General features: G+C 39.2%; 1 protein-coding gene across 1 annotated transcript in view; it reads left to right on the top strand.

Annotated features, from left to right (window-relative positions):
* Positions 1–21055, top strand: part of ERC1 (ELKS/RAB6-interacting/CAST family member 1) — a 534404-nt gene that overhangs the window by 275787 nt on the left and 237562 nt on the right. Inside the window, exon 15 of the mRNA XM_054718763.1 lies at positions 19792–19952. Coding sequence (XP_054574738.1) covers positions 19792–19952 — 161 coding nt within the window. The remainder of the gene's footprint in view (positions 1–19791; positions 19953–21055) is intronic.

Here is a 21055-nt window from a genome sequence, read left to right as displayed (position 1 = left end):
CAGGTAGCTGAGAGGATGGTGGTTCCATTTTCTGAGATAAGAAAGCCTGGTGGAAAAATTTGAGGATAAGAACCAAGAAATTGTGCTAAAGAAATGTTACTATATTATCATTAGTAGCAGAATTCTTACCACATCAGATTTATATTTTCAGCCCAGTTTTCTCTTCTGAGATCCAAACTAAGTCTACTTCATATTCTTTACTTCAATTGACATCTCAACCTGAACCTATATATATACAGAAATCTGGATTTGGGAACTGCTGTGACCAATCTAAGGCCCCAGAGAAACTTAGTATCTGTAGACCCTCCCTGGTGGATTCAGAACCAGTGGTGACATGCTTAATGTTAAAAGTTTCCATTTACATATATCAAGTTTTAATCCTTATGACTTGAGGAAATTCTTGTCCCTTCCCCTTGCCCAGCTTAGAATATGTAGTATCTGCATCAGCGAGGAATGCTATAGCCAACTAATAGGTCAGTTAGATGGACATTGTTCTTGTCATCTGGTTATTTATTTTTTGGGAGTCTGTCTTAGGCCACTGTAGAATCTTAGTCTATCCATTATTTTTCAATTTTATGTTTTCCTCATAAAAGTAGTTTCGGTAGATTTAGTAAATGGCTAGAAATGTGTGCTGTGAAATTAAATCCTAATGCTATATTTGTTTTATGTATTCTGTGTTTCCTTCAGGAAAAAAGTAGGGAGGGAAAGAAAAGAAAACTTTTTAGCACTATCTAAAACAAAATACGGATTTTAGAACATTAAGCTTAGACCTTATTCCGAGAAGTAAGGAGATACAGAAAATTTAGAATTAACATTTTTAAGTGTTTGATCCTGTTAATCTTAAATTTGAATTGGCAATATCTTTGAATATTCATAACTTTTTTCTCTTAAACACGCAGATGTGTGCACACAGGCATGTCCTGTGTACTAAAACTACGTAGGTAACAGTGATTATTTCAGTAGCAATGCACACTCCCATAGCTCTGATGTAGTATCTAGCACCATTCCCTATTAAAAGGCTTTGAATTCCAAACAGAATTTACTGTTTTTCTTTTGCAAGTGCTTATTGGTTATAAAGCCTCTGTAGTCTTTATAGCAGCATTAGTAAATAGATCTTTGAGATAGTGAAAATTTTTTATTTGTCTTCTGTCCAATATGATGCCCTCTTGCCACATGTTTCTATGAAATATGGTTAGAGCACATGAAGAACTGAGTTTTTACATTTATTTAATTTTAATTAAATTTAAATGGCCACATATCAGTAGTGGCTACTGTATTGGACAGCTGTGTCAGATGGATGGATACCTACATATACACATGCATACTTAGGTTTTCTCCTGAGCCTGACAGAGTTGTAGTACTGAAATATACAAGTCTAAGCACTTTTCTGATGTAGTCGGTCCATTTTTCTTTTTTTACAGAAACATCTGTAGTCTAAAAACATGTTTGTCAAACGTAATTTTTCCTTTAAGAAATAATGGTGAAAGGACTTAGATCACTTTCAAAAGATGACATAATTGTGTGTTGTGTGTGTTAACTATCCATCCTATATAATCCTATATAATAAATGGCTAATATGCAAATTGACCGAACTTCGGAATGACCGGTTGCTGTGACGCACACTGACCACGAGGGTGCAGGCGGTCAATGCAGGAGCTGCCTCCTGGTGGCCAGTGAACTCCCATAGGGGGAGCGCCGCTCAGCCAGAAGTCGGGCTCATGGCTAGTGAGCGTAGCGGCGGTGGTGGGAGCCTTTCCCATCTCCGTGGTAGCGCAAAGGGTGTCCAACTGACAGCTTGGGAGTGGGCCTAAGCCGGCAGTCGGACATCCCCCGAGGGCTCCTGGACTGTGAGAGGACGCAGGCTGGGCTGAGGGACTCCCCACCCCCGAGTGCTTGAATTTCGTGTACCGGGCCTCTAGTATCATAATAATCACTTAAGTTTATAGCATGAGTGATGGAATTAGTGTAGGAAAAAGGAGTAGGATAGTTATAAAAGTGAGAAAGAGATATTTGTCCATTGTGAGAATATGCCAGCCCAACATTGAGTTCAATTGCTTCAGAGACATCACTTATTCCATTTATTGCGTTATTCCATTATTCATTAAGTTCATATTTATTGAGAGCCTACTGTGTGCGAGAAACTGGGAATACTTTAGTGACCCAAACAAATATGGTCCCTTTCCTTATGGTGTTTATATGTTAGTTAGATTAATCAGGTGATCAAAGATATAAACATATTCTTTAAAATTGTGACACATGCAAATAAAATAGTATAGTATTTTATAAAAGAGTATAATAAGGGGACCTTATTTAGAATGAATGGTCAGGAAAGGTATCACTATTTAAATTGAGACATGAAAAGTAAATAGGAATTAGTGAGATTAAAAATGGCAAAGAGTTTACTTCAGCCATTAGGGGGACCACCTGTGTGGATAATGGGAAGATCATGATATACTCAGGGAACCAAAAGAAAACCCTAGTTAATGGAGAATATTAAGTAGAAGTGAGTTGGTGGGTAGGTAGATGAATGAGTGAGTAAATAAATGAGTGAAAGAGCAGAGGTTTGACATGAAACTGGAGAGGTAGGTGGAAAACATTATGTAGGAGAGTGATAAAAATCCATTTTGTGTTTTTTAAAGATTATTCTGTCAGTTATATGAAGAATAGCAGGAGAGCAAGGCTAGAATAGGGAGTACCTATTAGGAAGGTATTGCATGATCCAGAGCACCGTAGGGTGTTGGCAGTGGAGATGGAGAGATCTATTTGGAGATAGATTCAACAGGACTTGCCAGTGGGTTGCATATGGAAGATAGGGAGAGGGCTGTGGAAGACTGAGAGGACCTAAGTGAATGGTGGTGATGGTTATTGAACTGTGGTGATAACTGGAGAGGAGGAGTTTAAGGTAGGTATACAGCTTTCTACATATTAAATCTGAGATGCCTGTGCCCTCTTTCTCATGAAGATGTCAGGTAGGCAGTTGGATATATGGATTTAGCTCAGAAGAGTGTTCTGAGCTAAAAAATGTACACTTGGGAGATAACATATATTGGCTTTATGTTAGCCTTTCACAATATACAGGCTTCTTCCAATTAATCTCAAGTGCACATAAACTGAGAAAGTACCTGTTAATTCTACATTTCTGTGAACTAAGCTTTCAGTGACTCTATATATGAGTGACTTGCTTATTACTAGAAAATGTGACACACAGGAAGTGCACAGCATCTTATTCCTAAAACAGTTACAAAACTTGAGATACTGACATTTATTGATTACCAACTAACTGCCAGTCACCCGGACAGCTACTTTCTTAATTAGTAGTATTACTTAATCATTTAACGAGTAAATCTGTAGATTTATTTAATGTTTACTGGATTAGAAAAAGAGCATATGTGCTCTTGGGTCCTGTTTCAGAAGAATGAAGAAAGGTTTATGAAACTACATGTTCCCTCTCTATGAAGCAATGTTTTATCTTTACCTTCTCCCCTTGTCTGGATAAATATTACTTCCTCCATAGAACCTCCTCTGACCCTCCAAGTCTGAGTTATATGTCTCTCCCATGTTTTCATCAGCACCCTGTACTATTTGTTTTACAACACTGTATTATTACTTACTTACCGTCTATTACTTGGCCTGTCTCTATCTTCTCCAATAGAATGAAAGATACTTGAGGATAGGGCCTGTGTCTTGTTTATTGTTATTTCCTTAATACCTACCATCATGTCTGTTACATAGTGGCACTCAGTGAATGTTTATTGAGTGAATGAATGAAATTTAATTCTGACCCCTCTGTTTCTACCTTCCAATAATAGCAATATCACTTAAGTTTAAATGGTAATTTTATGATTAATTATTACATGTTTTTATTCTTTGTTGCAATTTCTTTCCATAGGATTTGATAAAGCACTTTATCTGACCAGATAAACTCAAAGATTTTAGAATTATAGATTAAAAAAATTAGAGTTGATATGCATTTGCAGATAACATTTTTTTAGTGTTTGATTTTAAAGCATGGTAGCCATAATTGAAAAATAAACTTGAGAAATCATCATTGTCCTTACCTATCCATCAGTGGGTAACAAAGGACTTATTATGTCTTATAGGATGAATGTACAACACTATAGCCTTGCTCTTGTTAACCTTTTGGCTAATGGGAGCTAGCTAAAAGTCTTCAACTCTGAAATAACAGTAAGCCATATTCATAAAAACATGTACAAATTCAAAACATTCTATAGAACAAATATAAAGTATGACCAAATTAGTTTGAAAATCTTTTTGATTCTACTTTACTAGTATTTTCTTCTGGTGGAACTAATACTTCTGATCATTGGCAAATTTGACATTAAGTTTTTCAACATTTGCCTCATCTCTCCCTGCCTTAAAAATAGATTTATAATATTATTACCATTGTTTCTTTTTATATAGAGCTACAATGGGCTACATTTATAGTTTATAGAAGTTTCTTAACATGTCTCAATACTTTTTTCTTTACCCTTAAAATTCTGTGTCAGTAGTGAGTGATGCGGGTTTCTGAGGTGAGTAGCTGTGCAGTCTGAAAGTATTACAAATACAAATGTTTCTCAAAACTGTAGAGAATCATTCAGTCTTAGAAAGAAGTTCAGTTGTAAGTTAGCAATATAAACTGTGCTTCTTAAGTAGTTTACTGATTTCTGGAGAAGTCATCTGTTTTATCAGAGCAAATATTGAAGCTGCTATTATTCAAAGGTATTTCATTTTTAAAAAGGAAGATGTTATTATAAAACATTTTGTTGACAAACATATGGATAGTATTTTTTAATGTTTCAAGAATATGGGGAGCTGTAACATTTAAATTCACAATCATTTTCTCTTTGCCATTGTATGATCGTTTCAGTATTTAAATCAAGCTCTGTCAAGAGGAACCTAGTAAGTTTCATTGTAGACTCTTGCTGTAATGTCAATGAGTTTGAATCTCCTTTGTTATGGTGACTGGTTATGAAATCAGTAACTTGACAGACCCTGAAGTGAGACTGCTGGAAATACGTCATGTCTGCCTTCATGGTGACAGCTGGCTACAAAACAAACCCCACCAGAGCCATTCTGCAATTGACAAGGGACTTCAAAGGCCAACAGGGCTGCCACTTCAAAGAGAATTCTGCCATCTCTGGCTTGTTGAAAGAAGTTAAATGGCTGTACCCTGCCATAGCAGAAATCTCCGTGTTTAGACTTCTCCTTCTTTTGATCTTGGAAAGATGTATGAAATGGGCTTTAACTAAAAGGAATGATATAGTCTGTATAATGGCAACCCAATATTATTCTGCATTTCACTCCACTTATTAATGGAAATTACTCAAATATGTTTAAGTAATAGCAAGTCTAAAAACTCAAATGTCTCAGAGGATGAATGTTCAAAAGAAGAGTTTAAAATCCATATTAATATTGTATTAGCCACCTTCACAATGTGGAATAAGTCCTATGGTAGATAAAATGAAACTCTCCCATGTTTTTTAAAACTTTCCTGTAGTTTCTCTTTGTGTTACCCCCCGTTAGTAGAATTGGATTCTGAATGTTTGTAGTAAGAATGGCCTACAATTAAAACCTATACTCTCAGGGTTGATTTGCATAGTTTAGATGGACATTTCTCTACTTTTAAGTAACTCTGTAGTTAAAATTTTAAACTACCTTATACTATTTAAAATGTTATTTAGTTATGCTGGATACAATTTTGAAATAATTATCTCATCTTTGTCTTAAAAACAAAAAAGATCTAGTTTTAATAAAACTCTTAATAAAAGATCAGAATACTAACAAGCATCTTCAAGAATAATAAGGAAAAGGCAGCAATATGATTTTTTTTCTTTTAGAATATTGAAAGCCCTAAAAGATATCCCTTTGATGGAGTCATATTTAATATACTTGAAAAAGAAAACTTAAGAAATAATATGGCAATAAAAGTATGGAGATTTTATATATGATGTGAAGTGAGAGGGTTAGCTAGAATTTAAAGTTATTAAAACTTAGTGACATAACCTTTTTTTAATTACATGTTTTCCTTCTCATCCTATGTGCTATATAAGAATAAAAAGGAATCCTTAGATTCTTTTGCTTTGATTTCCTATTTCCTTATTTCTTAAAAATTTTTCTTACATAAAGTAGACTTTGGCAGAAGCTTTAGCCACTATAACTTCCTCTATAATTTTACCAGATGGTGTCAGTAGACAGCAACTAAAGAAACTGTGAAGGAAAACTGAAGCCCCCAGGAAATAACCATATCTGATGCTATGACCAAAAAAAACACACAAACAAACAAACAAACAAAAATCTCTGTTTACACAAGTTCTTTAAAAAATGCATTTGTATTTGTCTTTTTTGTTATTATAGTTTCTTCCTCTTGAAATTTTTTTGATAAGATCGTACATGATTGTATTGTCCCAGAAGTTCAGGAAATATCTGTCTCTAAATTTCAGCTTGATTTTTTCCTTTTTATTCAACAAAGGGACCACATCTATATTTTCAAAAGTTATTTCAGATGAAAAGATTAACTGCAGTGGAAAAGAAATAAAACCTTGGCCCAAAAATTGAACCACAGAGATGAGTGCCAGAGTCTGTAGATACTGGTTTTCAAAGTAGACATGCTTAGGTACTTCTGTCTGAACTGAATCACCACTGCTTCACTGGGTGGGAAGCACTCGTGGAATCTATGTGGCAGATCTATAACAGATGACATTTAGTTTGCTTGTAATGAGTTCTTGGGGTGTTTGGCCCTTATTCTGTTATCTCCTACTGAGAAGTTTGATAAACCAAGTTATTAATGATAGAGGCAGTCATCCAAGATATGGCTGAAGGTGAAGTCATGAGAGCCAGATGGCTTCCCACTGATTTTTATACGCAGTTTATGTTCTCCTTGGCTGCACCTTCCTGGATGTTTTCATTGAAACATATTTTCCTACAGAAATTTGCACAGCAGGAATTATCCTACACCACAGATAGTTTTTGTGTGTGGCATGTCTGCTTTGGCACTCATTTGTCTCTTCCTTTTATCTCCACCCTCTTTAATGAATAAATAAAAAGGCAGTAAGAGTTAGTGTAAGTGCATTAAACCAGAAGTTAGGTGATGTGGAGTTTATTTCTTCTTCTGTTTACCGGTGTGATTTTGGGTAAGTTCTGTATTCTTTCTAAGCCTCTATAACCTCATCTGTGTGGAATAAATTATTATCCCCACAAGTGTTTTGGTAGACTATAAAGCCACTCTACAAATGTTGAGCCTTCTTATTATGGCCACAATAATCCTATATATGTGAGTGTGTATGTATGTATAAATACATACACACATTCACGTAATGCTTATGAGTTCCCTTTTGGTGTCCTTGGGTTGTCAGACATTTAATTCTACCCTTTTACTTTTCTTTTTTGGGTAATATTTTCTTTATCCATTTTCCAGGGGTTCTATTGAAATAATGTTTTGTACACAAAAATATGTCCCTAATTAATGAAATATCTGTTTACTTCTAGGTAGCTGTTTGATTTATTTTTCAGCAATGCAAATAAGTATTAAAATTTTCGGTTAAAATGCCAATAAACTTTTATTTTTATTGTTGAAAACTTAAGGAAACAGTATAAAGCTGTTTGATTCAAATTGTTTATTTGATCTCAGAAAAAGGGCTCAAGCCCTAAATGCTCTGTTCTCTGTTGGTGACTTTATACTAGTGAGGGGATTGCTGTTTTCTGTAATGAAATGGAATTGTTTTCTCCATATGAAATAATTTCAGCGAAGAAAGAAATTTCTTTCAAAACAACTTCTACAGCCCTTCTAGTACATACTTAGCCCATTTCCCTGACTTCCTAATAAAGCAGGAAAAATTTTTTTTAGGCGAGAATTTACTAGAGCTCAAAGTTCAAGGACAGTCTTGTCATTCCACCTCTATTTTTATTTCTTTTCCTGAATTACTAATTTCTCACAAACCCTAATAAAATATAAAGAAGTCTCAGACCTAGATGCAGAAGAATATAAAATGGTGATTGCCACATCTTTATGTTACTGCTGCTGGAGAAAGAAAATGTGATATTATTTAGATTATTTCAGTCCTTTCTTCCAAGAGTTAGAGAGGAATTATAGAGTTTATGTGGACCCAAGAAATTATTAATTTTTGTTTTACTTGATTCTGGTACAGCCTGTTTGTGGCTAAAAATAAGCAAATTATAGGAGACATTAATCAAGTAACAATCGTCTGAGAAAAATAATTTTCAGTGCTTTAATTCAGATTTTTAGTTTTAGTTTTGATACTGTGTTACTCACAAAATCATCTAATAGAATTGGCGGCGAGTTAAACACTGGCACATCAGTGGCATGAGAGTCATAGCAGCAGGGGGATGTTTGCTTTGCTTTGGAAGTGTGTATGCCCATTTTATTGATGTCTGATTTTTTTTTAGGTTTCACCTCAGAATGGTGAATGCTTATTATAGCACTTATCTACCCCAGCTCTCTGAGTTGATTTTTTTTTTAAGAGAAAAGGAAAATTGAGATGGCTTGAAAAAGAAGCATTTCACATTGTCATGGTTCCACTCTCTTAAAATTTTTCTTCAGTTGAAGATTTGTTACCTCAGCATAATATCACTAGAAACTTAAAGACAGTTGCCAGTGATGGAATCCAGCCAATCAATGTGAATTTACCTCATGTACAAGTCAGTCTTACCCTGTGGATACTTATAAACCATACTCTTTTATAGAAATATCCGGCATTGTTACATGTCCTATGGGAATGTCAGCCATATTTTGAGAGAGAGTAAAAACATTTTGAAAATTCCTCACCCATGGAGCACATCAATTATTTAAAGTGTCATTTGTGGATTATTTGTTCTCACAAACCTTTGGCAGTGTTGACTTATTGGAGAAATGTAATCTATCTATATAATACAGGAACATGCAAATTAGCCAGGGCACCGTAACATCACCACCTAACAGCAGGGACCTGAGGCTGCATGGTGCCTGGCCAGGGCAAAGGACCCTCAGGCCTTTCCCCTCTCCCGGCAGGGCTTGATGGGGGACCTCAGGCCACGCCCCTCGCCTGGTGGGGCTTGACGGAGGACCTCAGGCAATGCCCCCCGCCCCAGTGCCAGGCTGAGGGACCTCAGGCTGCACCCCCTGCCCAGTGGGGCTTGATGGGGGACCTCAGGCCATGCCCCCCTCCCGGAGGGGCTTGATGGGGACCTCAGACCATGCCCCTTGCCTAGCAGGGCTTGATGGGGGAACCTCAGGCCACAGCCCCTGCCCCAGTGCCAGGCTGGGAGACCTCATGCTGTGCCCCCCACCCCAGCGCCAAGCCAGGGGACCTCAGGCTGTGCCCCCTGACCGGCGGGGCTTGACGGGAACTTCAGGCTGTGCGCCTCTGCGCCGGGCCAGGAGACCTCAGGCCATGCCCCCCCCCACCCCCCACCCAGTGGGGCTTGACAGGGTACCTCAGGCCGTGCTCCCCCTGCCCGGAAGGGCTTGATGGGGGACCTGAGACTGTGCCTCCCACCCGGTGCCGGGCCGAGGGTCCTGAAGCTGCGCCCCCAGCCTGGTGAGGCTTGACGGGGGTGGGGCTGGCCAGGTCTGTGTCTCCTGCATTTTTGAAGCGCGTGCATGTGGTGGGCGGGGACTTGACTCTAGGTCAGTGATGGGCAACCTTTTGAGCTTGGTGTGTCAAACTTCGCCAAAAAAACTGAGCATAACTCGGGTAGTGTATCACTTTGAGGAAAAAACTAACTCCAAGACTCTAGTCTCAAATGTTTCATCCTCAGGAGCAGCAAATGTTTCATCCTCGGCATGCGGCCGCATGTCATCAGAAATGGCTACGCGTGTCAGTGCTGACACGCGTGTCATAGTTTCGCCATCACTGCTCTAGGTCCTGCGGTACGCCCCAGACTCTGACAGGAGGGAGATTTTCATATACATTTTACTAATTTTCTTTCATCTCTGACACTTCTATTATAGAGAAAGGGCAAATAGCAATATTAAAGTATTTCCTCTAATTAATTCCCTTTTAATGTGCACGACTTTTGTGCACCGGGCCACTAGTGATATATAAAAAGTGATGAAATCTAGTGACTCCCAAAGTTGAATTGTGGAAATATGGGTTTCTATGGTTTCTTCTTCAGTGCTATATCTGTGACTCCTACTCATATATGATCCTTCATAAAATCAGGAGTAAAAGATAGCAACAGTACCTGACAATTCCTAAGTTTAATATACTGCTGAAGTCACTGGTATCTGTTTCTGTTAGGTTACCTCAAGAATCACTTAGGATATTTTATTTTCAATGAATGGGATATAAAATTATAATCAACACTATTATATGTCACTAGAGTCCCGGGTGCATGAAAATTCATGCACTAGAGGGAGCGTTCCCTCAGCTCGGCCTGCCAACTCTCACAGTCTGGAAGCCCTCAGGGGCAGGAGGCGACCCGGTGATCAGGGAAAGGCAACACTCAACACACCTCTGCTGCTGCCACTGCCAGCAGCATAAGCCTCGGCCCACCCTGGTTACCTGAGCCTCGGGTGGCCCTAGGCGGCTGGGCAGCCGCCATCCGAGGCTTGCCTGCGCCTCGGGCCAGCCCTGGGCGGCTGGGGGACTGAGGGGACTGGGGACTCCGGAGGCAGGCGCGCGGAGCAGCTGGGCCTTGCTGCATGCCTGCCACCCAGGTGGGGCTGAGGGGACTGGGCGCCACCATCTTGTGGCTGTGGGCGCTGCCATCTTTGAGGACATGGCAGTCAATTAGCATATTCCCTCTTTATTGGCTCTGAGTGCCACCATCTTTGAGGGCAGGGCAGTTAATTAGCATTTTCCCTCCTTATTGGCTGTGGGCGCCGCCATCTTTGCAATGGCATGAGGGTCAATTAGCATATTCCCTCTTTATTAGATAGGATATGCATGTAACTGTGGACCAAAATCAAAAATAAAAATTTTAAATTCTTATTTTGGTAGCATCTAATATATTTTGAGCTTATGGTCCAATGGCACCATTGTCCACCCTCAAAGAATCTAATGGGGAGAAAAAGAACCTAGTGGAGTTAATTTTCCTGTACCTCTCTTCCTGGATTTCATCATTGCCTAACAAATAGCTCTTGGTCTATCATATTCTTTATGATCATCCCTGTATTGGTCAGTACTTTCTTGCCTTAACCCAGCTCTCCAACTTTTCTTACCCCTTTAACATCTCCCTACTAAGTCACCAAAATTTCTAAATTCATCTATCTTCATTCATTTAACAAATATTCACTGAGTATCTGTCTGTTCTGTGCCAGGCACTGGCACAAGCATTCTTAGTTTTCTTCTTGAACCATCTTTCACCTTCTTTGCCTGAAGTGTAATTTGGCCTCTCCCCTGGAAACTCCCAACAACCCTTTCTGGTGCTAAGTAATTATCCTAAGATCTTAGTGTTAGAGGTAGGACTCACATCCTTGTTTCCTGGGGCATTATTCCATCACCTTCTTACAAGACTCATTGCTTCTTTAAGGCTCATGTTATTTAGCTATAGCATTGAAGCTTTTCAGTGAAGACTTGTTATCTCACTGACCAGAATCTACATGGATCACCCATTTGTTACTTTGTCTTCTCAGTTTGTTGCCAGTTGTTCTTTGCCTCCATTGACTTTCTTCCTTTTATAGCTAGCATTCTAGACCTTGTTGTAATCTAGTCTACCTCCAGCTTCACTCATTAAACATCTCCCACTCTAATCACAATTTTCTATCATTTTAATTTTCTTGTTCAAGTATTACCGCTACAACTATCTTTCCACATCATTTGAACTTACTAGTTTCTTGGTGTATTCTAATCCATTAGTCTGTCTTTGCTTTCCTTTCTATTCAGTTTAGATTCCTTGGTCCATTATTTTAATAATTCTGATTTTAACATTCTAAACCCTCTTGGTCCTCTATTTTGTCAGAACCCTTTGGTACCTTCCCTGTTGCTTTTGGGATAAAAGCAAAGTACCCACTATGGCCTACACGATCTTTTTACACATCTGGTCCCTTCTTTCTCTCCTGCCACATTTGTCCCCTTCTTCCCTTTGTTCTGAAGGCTTGTGATACTTTGATTTTTTTTTTAATCTTCTCTTGTAGGTATGTGCTCTCCCACTTCAGGGCTGCTATACAGACTGGGACCTGAAGCTGGAATCCCTTCCCGGTCCATCGGCTTTCTTGGGGAAATTTTGTCTAATCCCCCAAAACATAGATCAGAACCTCATGTTACTTACTATTACAGCTTCCTGTAACTTCTTACATAACTGTTCATAATGTATAATTATATATTTATGAACTTTATTAATTAGTTACTAAATCTCTGTATTGACTCTAAGCTCAAGAGTGATAGAGAAACATGTCTTTTGCTTTCTGTTGTGCCCTCAATGTATAACACAAATTATCTGGTACCTGGTAGGAAATCAGCATTTTGGGGGAGGAGAGAAGGAGAGAAAGGAAGGATGGAAAAATGTAAAAGTGGGCATGGGGACACTCCCCAGAGTGATTCTTTAGATATACTTGTAGAAAGCTGGTTGAGGACTTTTAAACATTGATAACATCATAGCAAAGTGTGAATACAATGGAGTCTGACTGTCTAGGTTGGAATCCTAGATCAGCCTCTTCTGTTGTATTACCTTCAATACAGTACTTAAATTCTAAACCTGTTCTGTAAAAATGAGGATAATAATAATATCTAGTACTACCCTCGTAGTATCATTGTGAGGATTTAATGAGTCAATCCATGTAAAGTCTTTAGAGTACTTCAGAGTATTCATGTAATGTAAGTTGCTATTACTATCATCATTGCAATAACTATAGCTATTCCATATTCATAAAGTACTGTACTAATTGGTATATATCTTGTCAAAGAATTACCATGCACTGGCCAAAAGAACATTGGGGAAAAAAGAGATTTCTAGTGTAAACACTACCATAAAACTGTATTAGGAATTCTGTAAACTCAAATTCTTATTAGTAGTGATTATGAGGTACCTAAAGGAGTTTGTTAGAAGTGAATGGTTGACTGTATACCAAGTCCAAGCCTGTATAGGAGCCCTGAAGTGGGAAAGCACATTCCTACAAGAGAATGTACACATATATTCTCACTAATACTTCAAAAACGCTCCTCACCTCAAGCTTGGCACTTCCTTTTTTTTTTTTTTTTTAATTGTAAAACATTTGGTCTTGATCTGTAATTTTCTTGAAATTAAGAAAATAGTGGACTTCTCAAATGAAAATCTGACTTACATGATGAATTCTTAACCTCTAGATAATTTTCTTTTTGTACCACTCTTATTTTCTTCTCATTGTTATTCCCCCCCCTTCCCCTCACACCCTTTGGAGATTTATGCCTCTTAATCTCCCAAGAAATTATAACAAGATTTTCCATTAGCATCTATGAAGCTATAGAAAGTCTTTTACTCTCAGTTGTGGAACAGAAGAAGGTGGGAAACTTGGAGTTATAGTCTTTGCCAGCACCTGAAGCACACAGTTGCTTTGCTTTCTTAAGGAAAATGGGTCTGTGGTAAAGTCATAATTTGTTCCCTTCTTATTTTGAGTAAAAGTTTATTAGCTTGTGATTTAAGCAAACCATCTGGTCCTGCTGGCACTGTACACTATCAAGCCCTGTGTTTCCTCCATAATATGTTACTGGAGGCAGTTAAGTTACATACTTGAATCACAGCTCTTGCCTGGTCTTTTTTTTATGTCTTAAAACATATGCTTTTGTAAATTGTGCTCTGACCTCAACCACATTTTTAAAAATTGTGGAGAATTTTTCTCATTGTTTAGTATGGTATATATCTCTTCTTTTCTTCTACTCAACTTTCATTACCATCATTTCTCCATGACTATATCCAAAACTATACAACAACTGCTTTGTTGTAGGCATGTAATGGAATAGATATCCAAATAGAGATAGTGGACTGTCTTCTCAGGATTATGGAAAAGTAACAGAAAGTGCGAAGTTTTTCAATTTGAACTTGAGACTGGTTCTCTGTCTTGGAGCCAGAGCACAAGTCAGATGATTATTTGGAAATCCTGCTTTATGGTACCCTTTTTGCCTTAAATACTAACATGCTTTCAAACTTTTTTGAGTGAATGTGTGATCTGAAGTAGAAATACTTTGAGGGCCTCACACTCAAATGATTGGGAAAATTAAGCAATCTTTAAGAAAATTATGTTTTAGTAACAAGCAAAATTCTATAAATGAAAGAATGGAATGAAAGATAAAATATGTCTGTAAACATGGCAGACTAGATTCTGGGAAAATAACTCCACAGAAACAATTGAAGATAGCTAATAAAATATGTATTCATAAATTGGCAAGAAAGTAAGAAATTCTAATGTCAGGGGATGAAAAGACAGGGAATTTAAAGATAAGTACTTGATAAGCTGTTGAACATCAAAGTTTGTTTTTGTATGTTGACAGTCCAAAAGAAAAGGTCGATGAGAGCCCACGGTAGAGAATCTAATAATAACTAACCTTTCTCCGCTTATTAAGAAAGTAGTTACAGTGCCCCAAATTGGTCATTTGAAAACACTAATAAAATTGACTGGCCTTTGGTGAGACTAAAAAATAAAAAGAAGGAAGGCACCATGAACAATGTTTGGAATGATAAAGGGCTCATATCTACAAGTCCTGCAGGTATTAAAAAGAGACAAGGTATTTTTGCCAGAACATTTGAAAATTTAGATTAAATGAACAAATACTAAGAAAAATGGAATTTAGCAAAACTAGTGAAATATGAAAACAATAACCTGAAAAAAAAAGAGTCAGTAATAAAATTTCCCTTCCACAAAAATTTAAGCCCAGGGAGTTAAACTGGTGATTTTTAATCTATACTAATAAAAGGGTAATATGCAAATTGGTCAGGACACCCTCACAGTAACGACCGAACAGCAGGCTGTGTGGGGTGACAAGGCCGTCAGGGGGGTTAGTGAGGGATGACCAAATGACTGAACAGCAGGCTGTGTGGGGTGACCAGGCCGGCAGGGGGTTTAGTGAGGGACGACCAAACGACTGAACAGGCTGTGTGGGGCGACCAGGCTGGCAGGGGTTTGTGAGGGGTGACCAGGCCAGCAGGCTGGCAGGGGGGGTTAGTGTGGGACAACCAAACGACTGAACAAGCAGGCTACATGGGGCGACAAGGCCGGCAGGGGGGTTAGTGAGGGACATCCAAATGACTGAACAGCAGGCTGTGTGGGGCGACCACCAGGGGGCAGACGCTGCGACTGGTAGCATGACGCGCACTGACCACCAGGGGGCAGATGCTCAATGCAGGAGCTGCCGAGCTGCGGTGACTTGGCAGCTGCGGTTCTTGGGTGACGCACCCAGAACCAGAGAGGAGGGAGCCTGATTCCAGGGTGCATCACCCAAGAACCACCCTCTCGCAATCCGGGACCCCTCAGGGGATGTCGGAGAGCCAGTTTCGGCCTGATCCCCGCAGGCCAGGCTGAGGGACCCCACCGGTGCATGAATCTGTGTACCTGGTCTCTAGTTAGAATAATAATTACTCTACTTGCAAAGGGGTTATGAGGGGGTTTTCTGGGGTTCTGGGTAATGTTCTGTTTATTGGTCGGTGCTGATTACATAGGTGTATTCATTTTGAGAAATTTCTTCATGTTGTACATTTATTATTTGTGTATTTTTCTATATTTATGTCGTATTTCAATTAAAAATTTACCGAAAAGTTTAGTTATTGAGTATGCGTAGAGTGGGCTTCCTTTTGTGTAGAAAGGAAGAATAGATTATTTATGCATGCTTGCTTGTGCACATATAGAATATGTCTCCAAGTTATATAGGAAACTGATACCATTTCTTACCTGGGGTAGTGAAAGACAGGATGCGAGGGTGATGTTTTTACATATCTACACTAATAAAAGAGAAACATGCAAATGACCATTACTCCAGTATGCTACCAGCCAAGCAAGAGTGAGTATGCAAATTAACCCAACAAAGTTGGCAACGCCCATAGAGGCCAGGCAATGCTGGAGCTGCTGGGGGCCGGATCAGAGACACAAACCCACAGGCCTGGCACCCAGCAGCCCCAAGCCCCACCACAGCGGACCTGGGGCTGCTGGGGGCTAGATTGGAAACAAACCCGCAGTCCTGGCACCAGCAGCTCCAAGCCCCGCGGTCGAGGCGCTGGAGCTGCTGAGGGGTGGGGGTGGGGGGGCAGCAGAGACACAAACCTGCAAGAAACCTGTGGAAAGGGAGATAAACTATCATAACTTTATCTCCCTTTCCACAAGATGAGAAAACTGACCCTGGTTTATTTAGTGATGTAGCCCACACCTTCTACAAGCACAGGGTATGTTATGACCACTCCCAGGAAGGTCTGGTCAGAATACTGTCTCCAGGGAATAACACTACTGTGGCAAATCATCTAAGAGAGGAAACAAGCTTTTGTTGGTTTTTTTCTGAAGGTCAGAGAACATGCCACCCCAACATATGCTGTGTTGTTATATTGATGATCTTGAGCTGCGAATACTTGAAAAACAGTAAATGCATGCAGAGGCTTTAACTGAAGTCTCCTGATCTGCCTAAAATCGGACCCCCCAAAAGGAGCTTAAATGTCATAGGTCCCCTTGATGGGAGAAGTGTCATCAGGCAAAGAAGACCGACTCCTTCACAGGACAGGAGAGTAGAAGTTGACATCACACCCAACCTTTGTTACAGACTGTTTCCCCCCATTCCCATTCATCTTTACTAAAAATCATTTACTCTCCTCTAAGAGGCCTACATCTCCCGTCCCTTTTCCCTAGGAAGAAGGTATTTAAATCTGCATTCTAAGCCACCTTGGGGAGTTACTCATTTTTCCCTGGGATCTCCCACATATACACGAGGTACACATGTTAATGAACTTTTGTTGTGTGTTTTAAAAAAATATATATTTTATTGATTTTTTACAGAGAGGAAGGGAGATGGATAGAGAGTTAGAAACATCGATGAGAGAGAAACATCGATCAGCTGCCTCCTGCACACCTCCCACTGGGGATGTACCCGCAACCAAGATACATGCCCTTGACCGGAATCAAACCTGGGACCTTTCAGTCCGCAGGCCGATGCTCTATCCACTGAGCCAAATCCGCCAGGGTGAACTTTTGTTTTTCTTTGGTGATCTGTCTTTCATTACAAGGGCCTCCACTAAGATATCAGAAAGGTAGAGGAAAACTATTTTCCTCCTCCATAATTCTATCTCGGGAAATCAAGTCCCCAGCTGAACACTGAGGTTGGCTCAAGTACCAAGCAGTTCCGGCTGACAGGAGGGAAGCTTCTAGGGAGAAATCAATGATATTGGCATCAAAATGGGACAGAGGGCACATGCATGGTTGCTGGTGGGAGTTTAAAGTGGTTCAACATTTTTGGAGGTTGATTTGGCAAATTCGATAGAAATGTTCAAGGTACATCCAAGAGTCTTCTAGGAATCACATCTGCTGAGATAAAGCACAAGTGCATAAGCCTTGGTCAGAACCCAGGATGCTACTGTGGGATCCCCTTCCACGATAGGAAAACCTGGGAACAACCTGCAATTTTAGGACAAGGTGGCATCTACACTAATAAAAGGGTAATATGCTAATTAGACTGAACATCTTCCGGATGACCTTCCAGACATCCTTCCAGACAAAGCCATGTTGGCGGGGCCAAGGCAGAGGAGGTTAGAGGTGATCAGGCAGGCAGGGGAGAGCAGTTAGGGGGATCAGGCCAGCAGGGGAGAGCAGTTAGGGGGATCAGGCCGGCAGGCAGGTGAGCGGTTAGGAGCCAGAGGTCCTGAGGGATCCCAGATTGGAGAGAGTGTAGGCCGAGCTGAGGGGAACCTCTTCCCATGCACAAATTTCATGCACAGGGCCTCTAGTGTTTAAGATAAGTTTATTAAAGATGTACATATCCCACACTTAATTTGAGTTTGTATAAATGGTGCTATTCATTACTGATTTTTGTCATAAGAGCATACCTTGGTATATCAGTTCAGTTCAGTTTCAGATAAGATTTTAATGAATTAAACTGGTAAAACAAAATCTTTATTGGCCGTTTTCAAAAGGGCAGACAGTGATATATGTTTATATAAAGGTAGCAGATATATGAGATCTGCATAATATATATTCTGACAGCAACTGGGACTGAAGATGCTAGTAGCTGAGAACATTAACTTGATGACTTCTGAAAAGATACACAAAGAAGCAAAATGCAAAATGTATCTGTTATCATTGTTTAGCAGCTGTTACCAATCAACATGGAGACTTTGGTTAGGTTTGAGGCACTATAGGAGGGTCTGTTAACAACTCTGATTTGTTACACTGCAGTTTTGTTTCCAAATGCTCTCCGTTTTACTGTCACACAAGTTGATATTATGGAGGAGTCAATGAATGGCAGATCCCTGTCTCTGCCTTCCCTCAACTCTACCTCTCAAAAGGTTTATTGTCACATTATTTCTTGGCAAGCAGCAACCTGAAAAACTCTCGTGATTGGTGTAGTTGGCTGATGGATTACCTAGTTGAAGTTAGTTTTTGGCAATAATGTATTTTATCAGCATATTTTCTGTTTCTGAATTAAAATGGACATGTTTATTTAAATTTGATTTGGGAACCACCCAGAGTAAGTGGAAATCACTGTAAGGTACATATGTAGCTCTTAGTTTTTCATGCTTCAGCATTGTGTCATCTCCTCCTGAGTATTTTTCAGGTCCTTTTAAAGCATTCTGTCTTCTCTCTGAATATTCTATATATTATTCCTGCCTTTCTGGAAAAAACTCTATTTCTTTCTTCTCTGATTGCATTCTAGCTTTCTTTAAAAAGAAATTCTTTTTAATAGTGTAAAACAAAAATCATTTATGTTTATACTAAATCTGTTATTAATCAAGTTTGTCTCTTATTTCCTGAAATTCTTCTATAAATATTTATTACTAGAGGCCCAGTGCACGAAATTCGTGCATGGGTAGGGTCCCTAGTGGCTCCTGGCTGGGGCCTCCCTTCCCCGGCTGCTGGCTGCTGGCTGGAGCCTTCCTTCATTCTGCGCCACCCCCTGGTGGTCAGCGCAAGTCATAGCGAGTGATCAAACAACTCCCAAAGGGACACTTTGCATATTAAGCTTTTATATATATAGATGATTTTGTTCTTTATATCTTTATCTGTGTTATATTCTTATTTCCATGGAAATTTCTGGGGAATTTCTAAGTAAATTCCTTAAAAGGGATCTATGGCAGGCAGTTCCTTGCTGAACTTATATGTCCTTGCATTTATCAAAAAGAAAATGAAGTTCTTTCTGGCTGAAACAGGAAAGAATTATAGTGGAGGGATGACCAGAGATTTATTCATTATTTGCCATATATCCTATATAATAAAAGGCTAATATGCAAATTGTCTCCACGGGTATGAGTTTGACTGACCGAGAGTTAGACGTGTGCTGACCACCAGGAGGCGGCGGTGGCAGGCAATTGGGGGTAGGGAGGCCCCGGCTGGCGGCTGGCAGCCGCTAGGGACCCTACCCATGCACAAATTTCATGCACTGGGCCTCTGTGTGTGTGTGTGTGTGTGTGTGTGTGTGTGTGTGTGTGTATGTATATGTATGTATGTGTATATATATATATATATATATATATATATACACATATACATACACATATACATATACATATACATATACATATACATATATATATGTGTATATATATATATATATATATATAATCCAAAAGGTTTCAGTTTTTATGTGTGTATGTATTCAATTTTGTGGGCCCGGGAATTGCCCATTGCCCAGTCCTCTGACTGTAACTGATCAAGAGAATCAGTTTTTCTCTTTTCCATATTTATCACAGGTGGAGGAGTTACTGATGGCCATGGAGAAGGTAAAGCAGGAACTTGAGTCCATGAAAGCAAAACTGTCCTCTACTCAACAGTCTCTGGCAGAAAAGGAAACTCATTTAACTAATCTTCGGGCAGAGAGAAGGAAACACTTAGAGGAGGTTCTGGAGATGAAGTAAGTGTTTTGAATTTTATTCTTCATGCACGTGCTTAGTAGAAGTACGTTTCCTCGTTGCTTTCTTCTTCTGGCCCTGTTTATTAGCCCTGACACATGTAGCCTACATTTAATGCTAACTTGTATTTCTCACTCCCTAGAACAAATTTGGAGCAAATCCTGGTCAAACAGAGTTATTTTTACTCCTCTTCATTGAATTTCAAAGTCCTCTATAGTATATGTATCTGTATCCAAATCCATCTCTGAAATTTCTGAAATCTTCTGGAAAGTTTTGGCAAATCATTGAGCTTATTGAGATGACTATTGGTCCTAAGGCCATATAATGCCTAGGCAGTTTTTAAAAATATTTCTTTATTATAAACATTTCCAAAGGCATACAAAAGTAGAGAGAATAATATAATGAATCCCCGTACACCTATCTCCCATATTTAACAGTTAACATTTTTTGCACTCACCAGTCAATATTTTTTATCCAAGATAAATAATAATGTCTTTATTATTCTAACAGTGAAGATTAAATTCCAGTTACAATTCCATTCTTTCTTATATTTCCAACATTTATCTTCGATGTGTTTTCCACTGAGTTTAAAGTGCTATTTGGTGGAAAACAAATTCTTATGCAATATATCTTTCCCATAACATGCTGTTTTTCTTTTTTTAATTATTATTGAAAGTATTACATATGTCCCCTCCCCCCAATTGTCCTCTCCCAGCCTGTTCTTGCCCCCCAGCCTTCACCACCCCCCCATTATCTGTGTCCATTGGTTATGCTTTTATGCATACAGATTCTTTGGTTGATCTCTTATCCCCATGTTCCCCTACCATCTATCCTCCCCTGCCTTCCCTCTGAGGTTTGAGGGTCTGTTCAATGCTTCTATGTCTCTGGATCTATTTTTGTTCATCAGTTTATGTTGTTCATTATATTCCACAAATGAGTGAGATCATGTGATACTTATTCTTCTCTGACTTACCAGTAAATTTTTACAAAATTGTCACTTTTAGCAAAATTTTGCTATATATATTTTCCTACTTACCTCACATCTTGTGGTTTTCTGAGACAATAATTTTTTGGGAAGCATATATACATCTACTGGTACATAATT

Source organism: Eptesicus fuscus, chromosome 7 (genome assembly GCF_027574615.1).
Source record: "Eptesicus fuscus isolate TK198812 chromosome 7, DD_ASM_mEF_20220401, whole genome shotgun sequence".
Taxonomy (NCBI): domain Eukaryota; kingdom Metazoa; phylum Chordata; class Mammalia; order Chiroptera; family Vespertilionidae; genus Eptesicus; species Eptesicus fuscus.
Note: the sequence above shows the minus strand (reverse complement) of the source record. Positions and strands in the feature narration are given on the sequence as shown.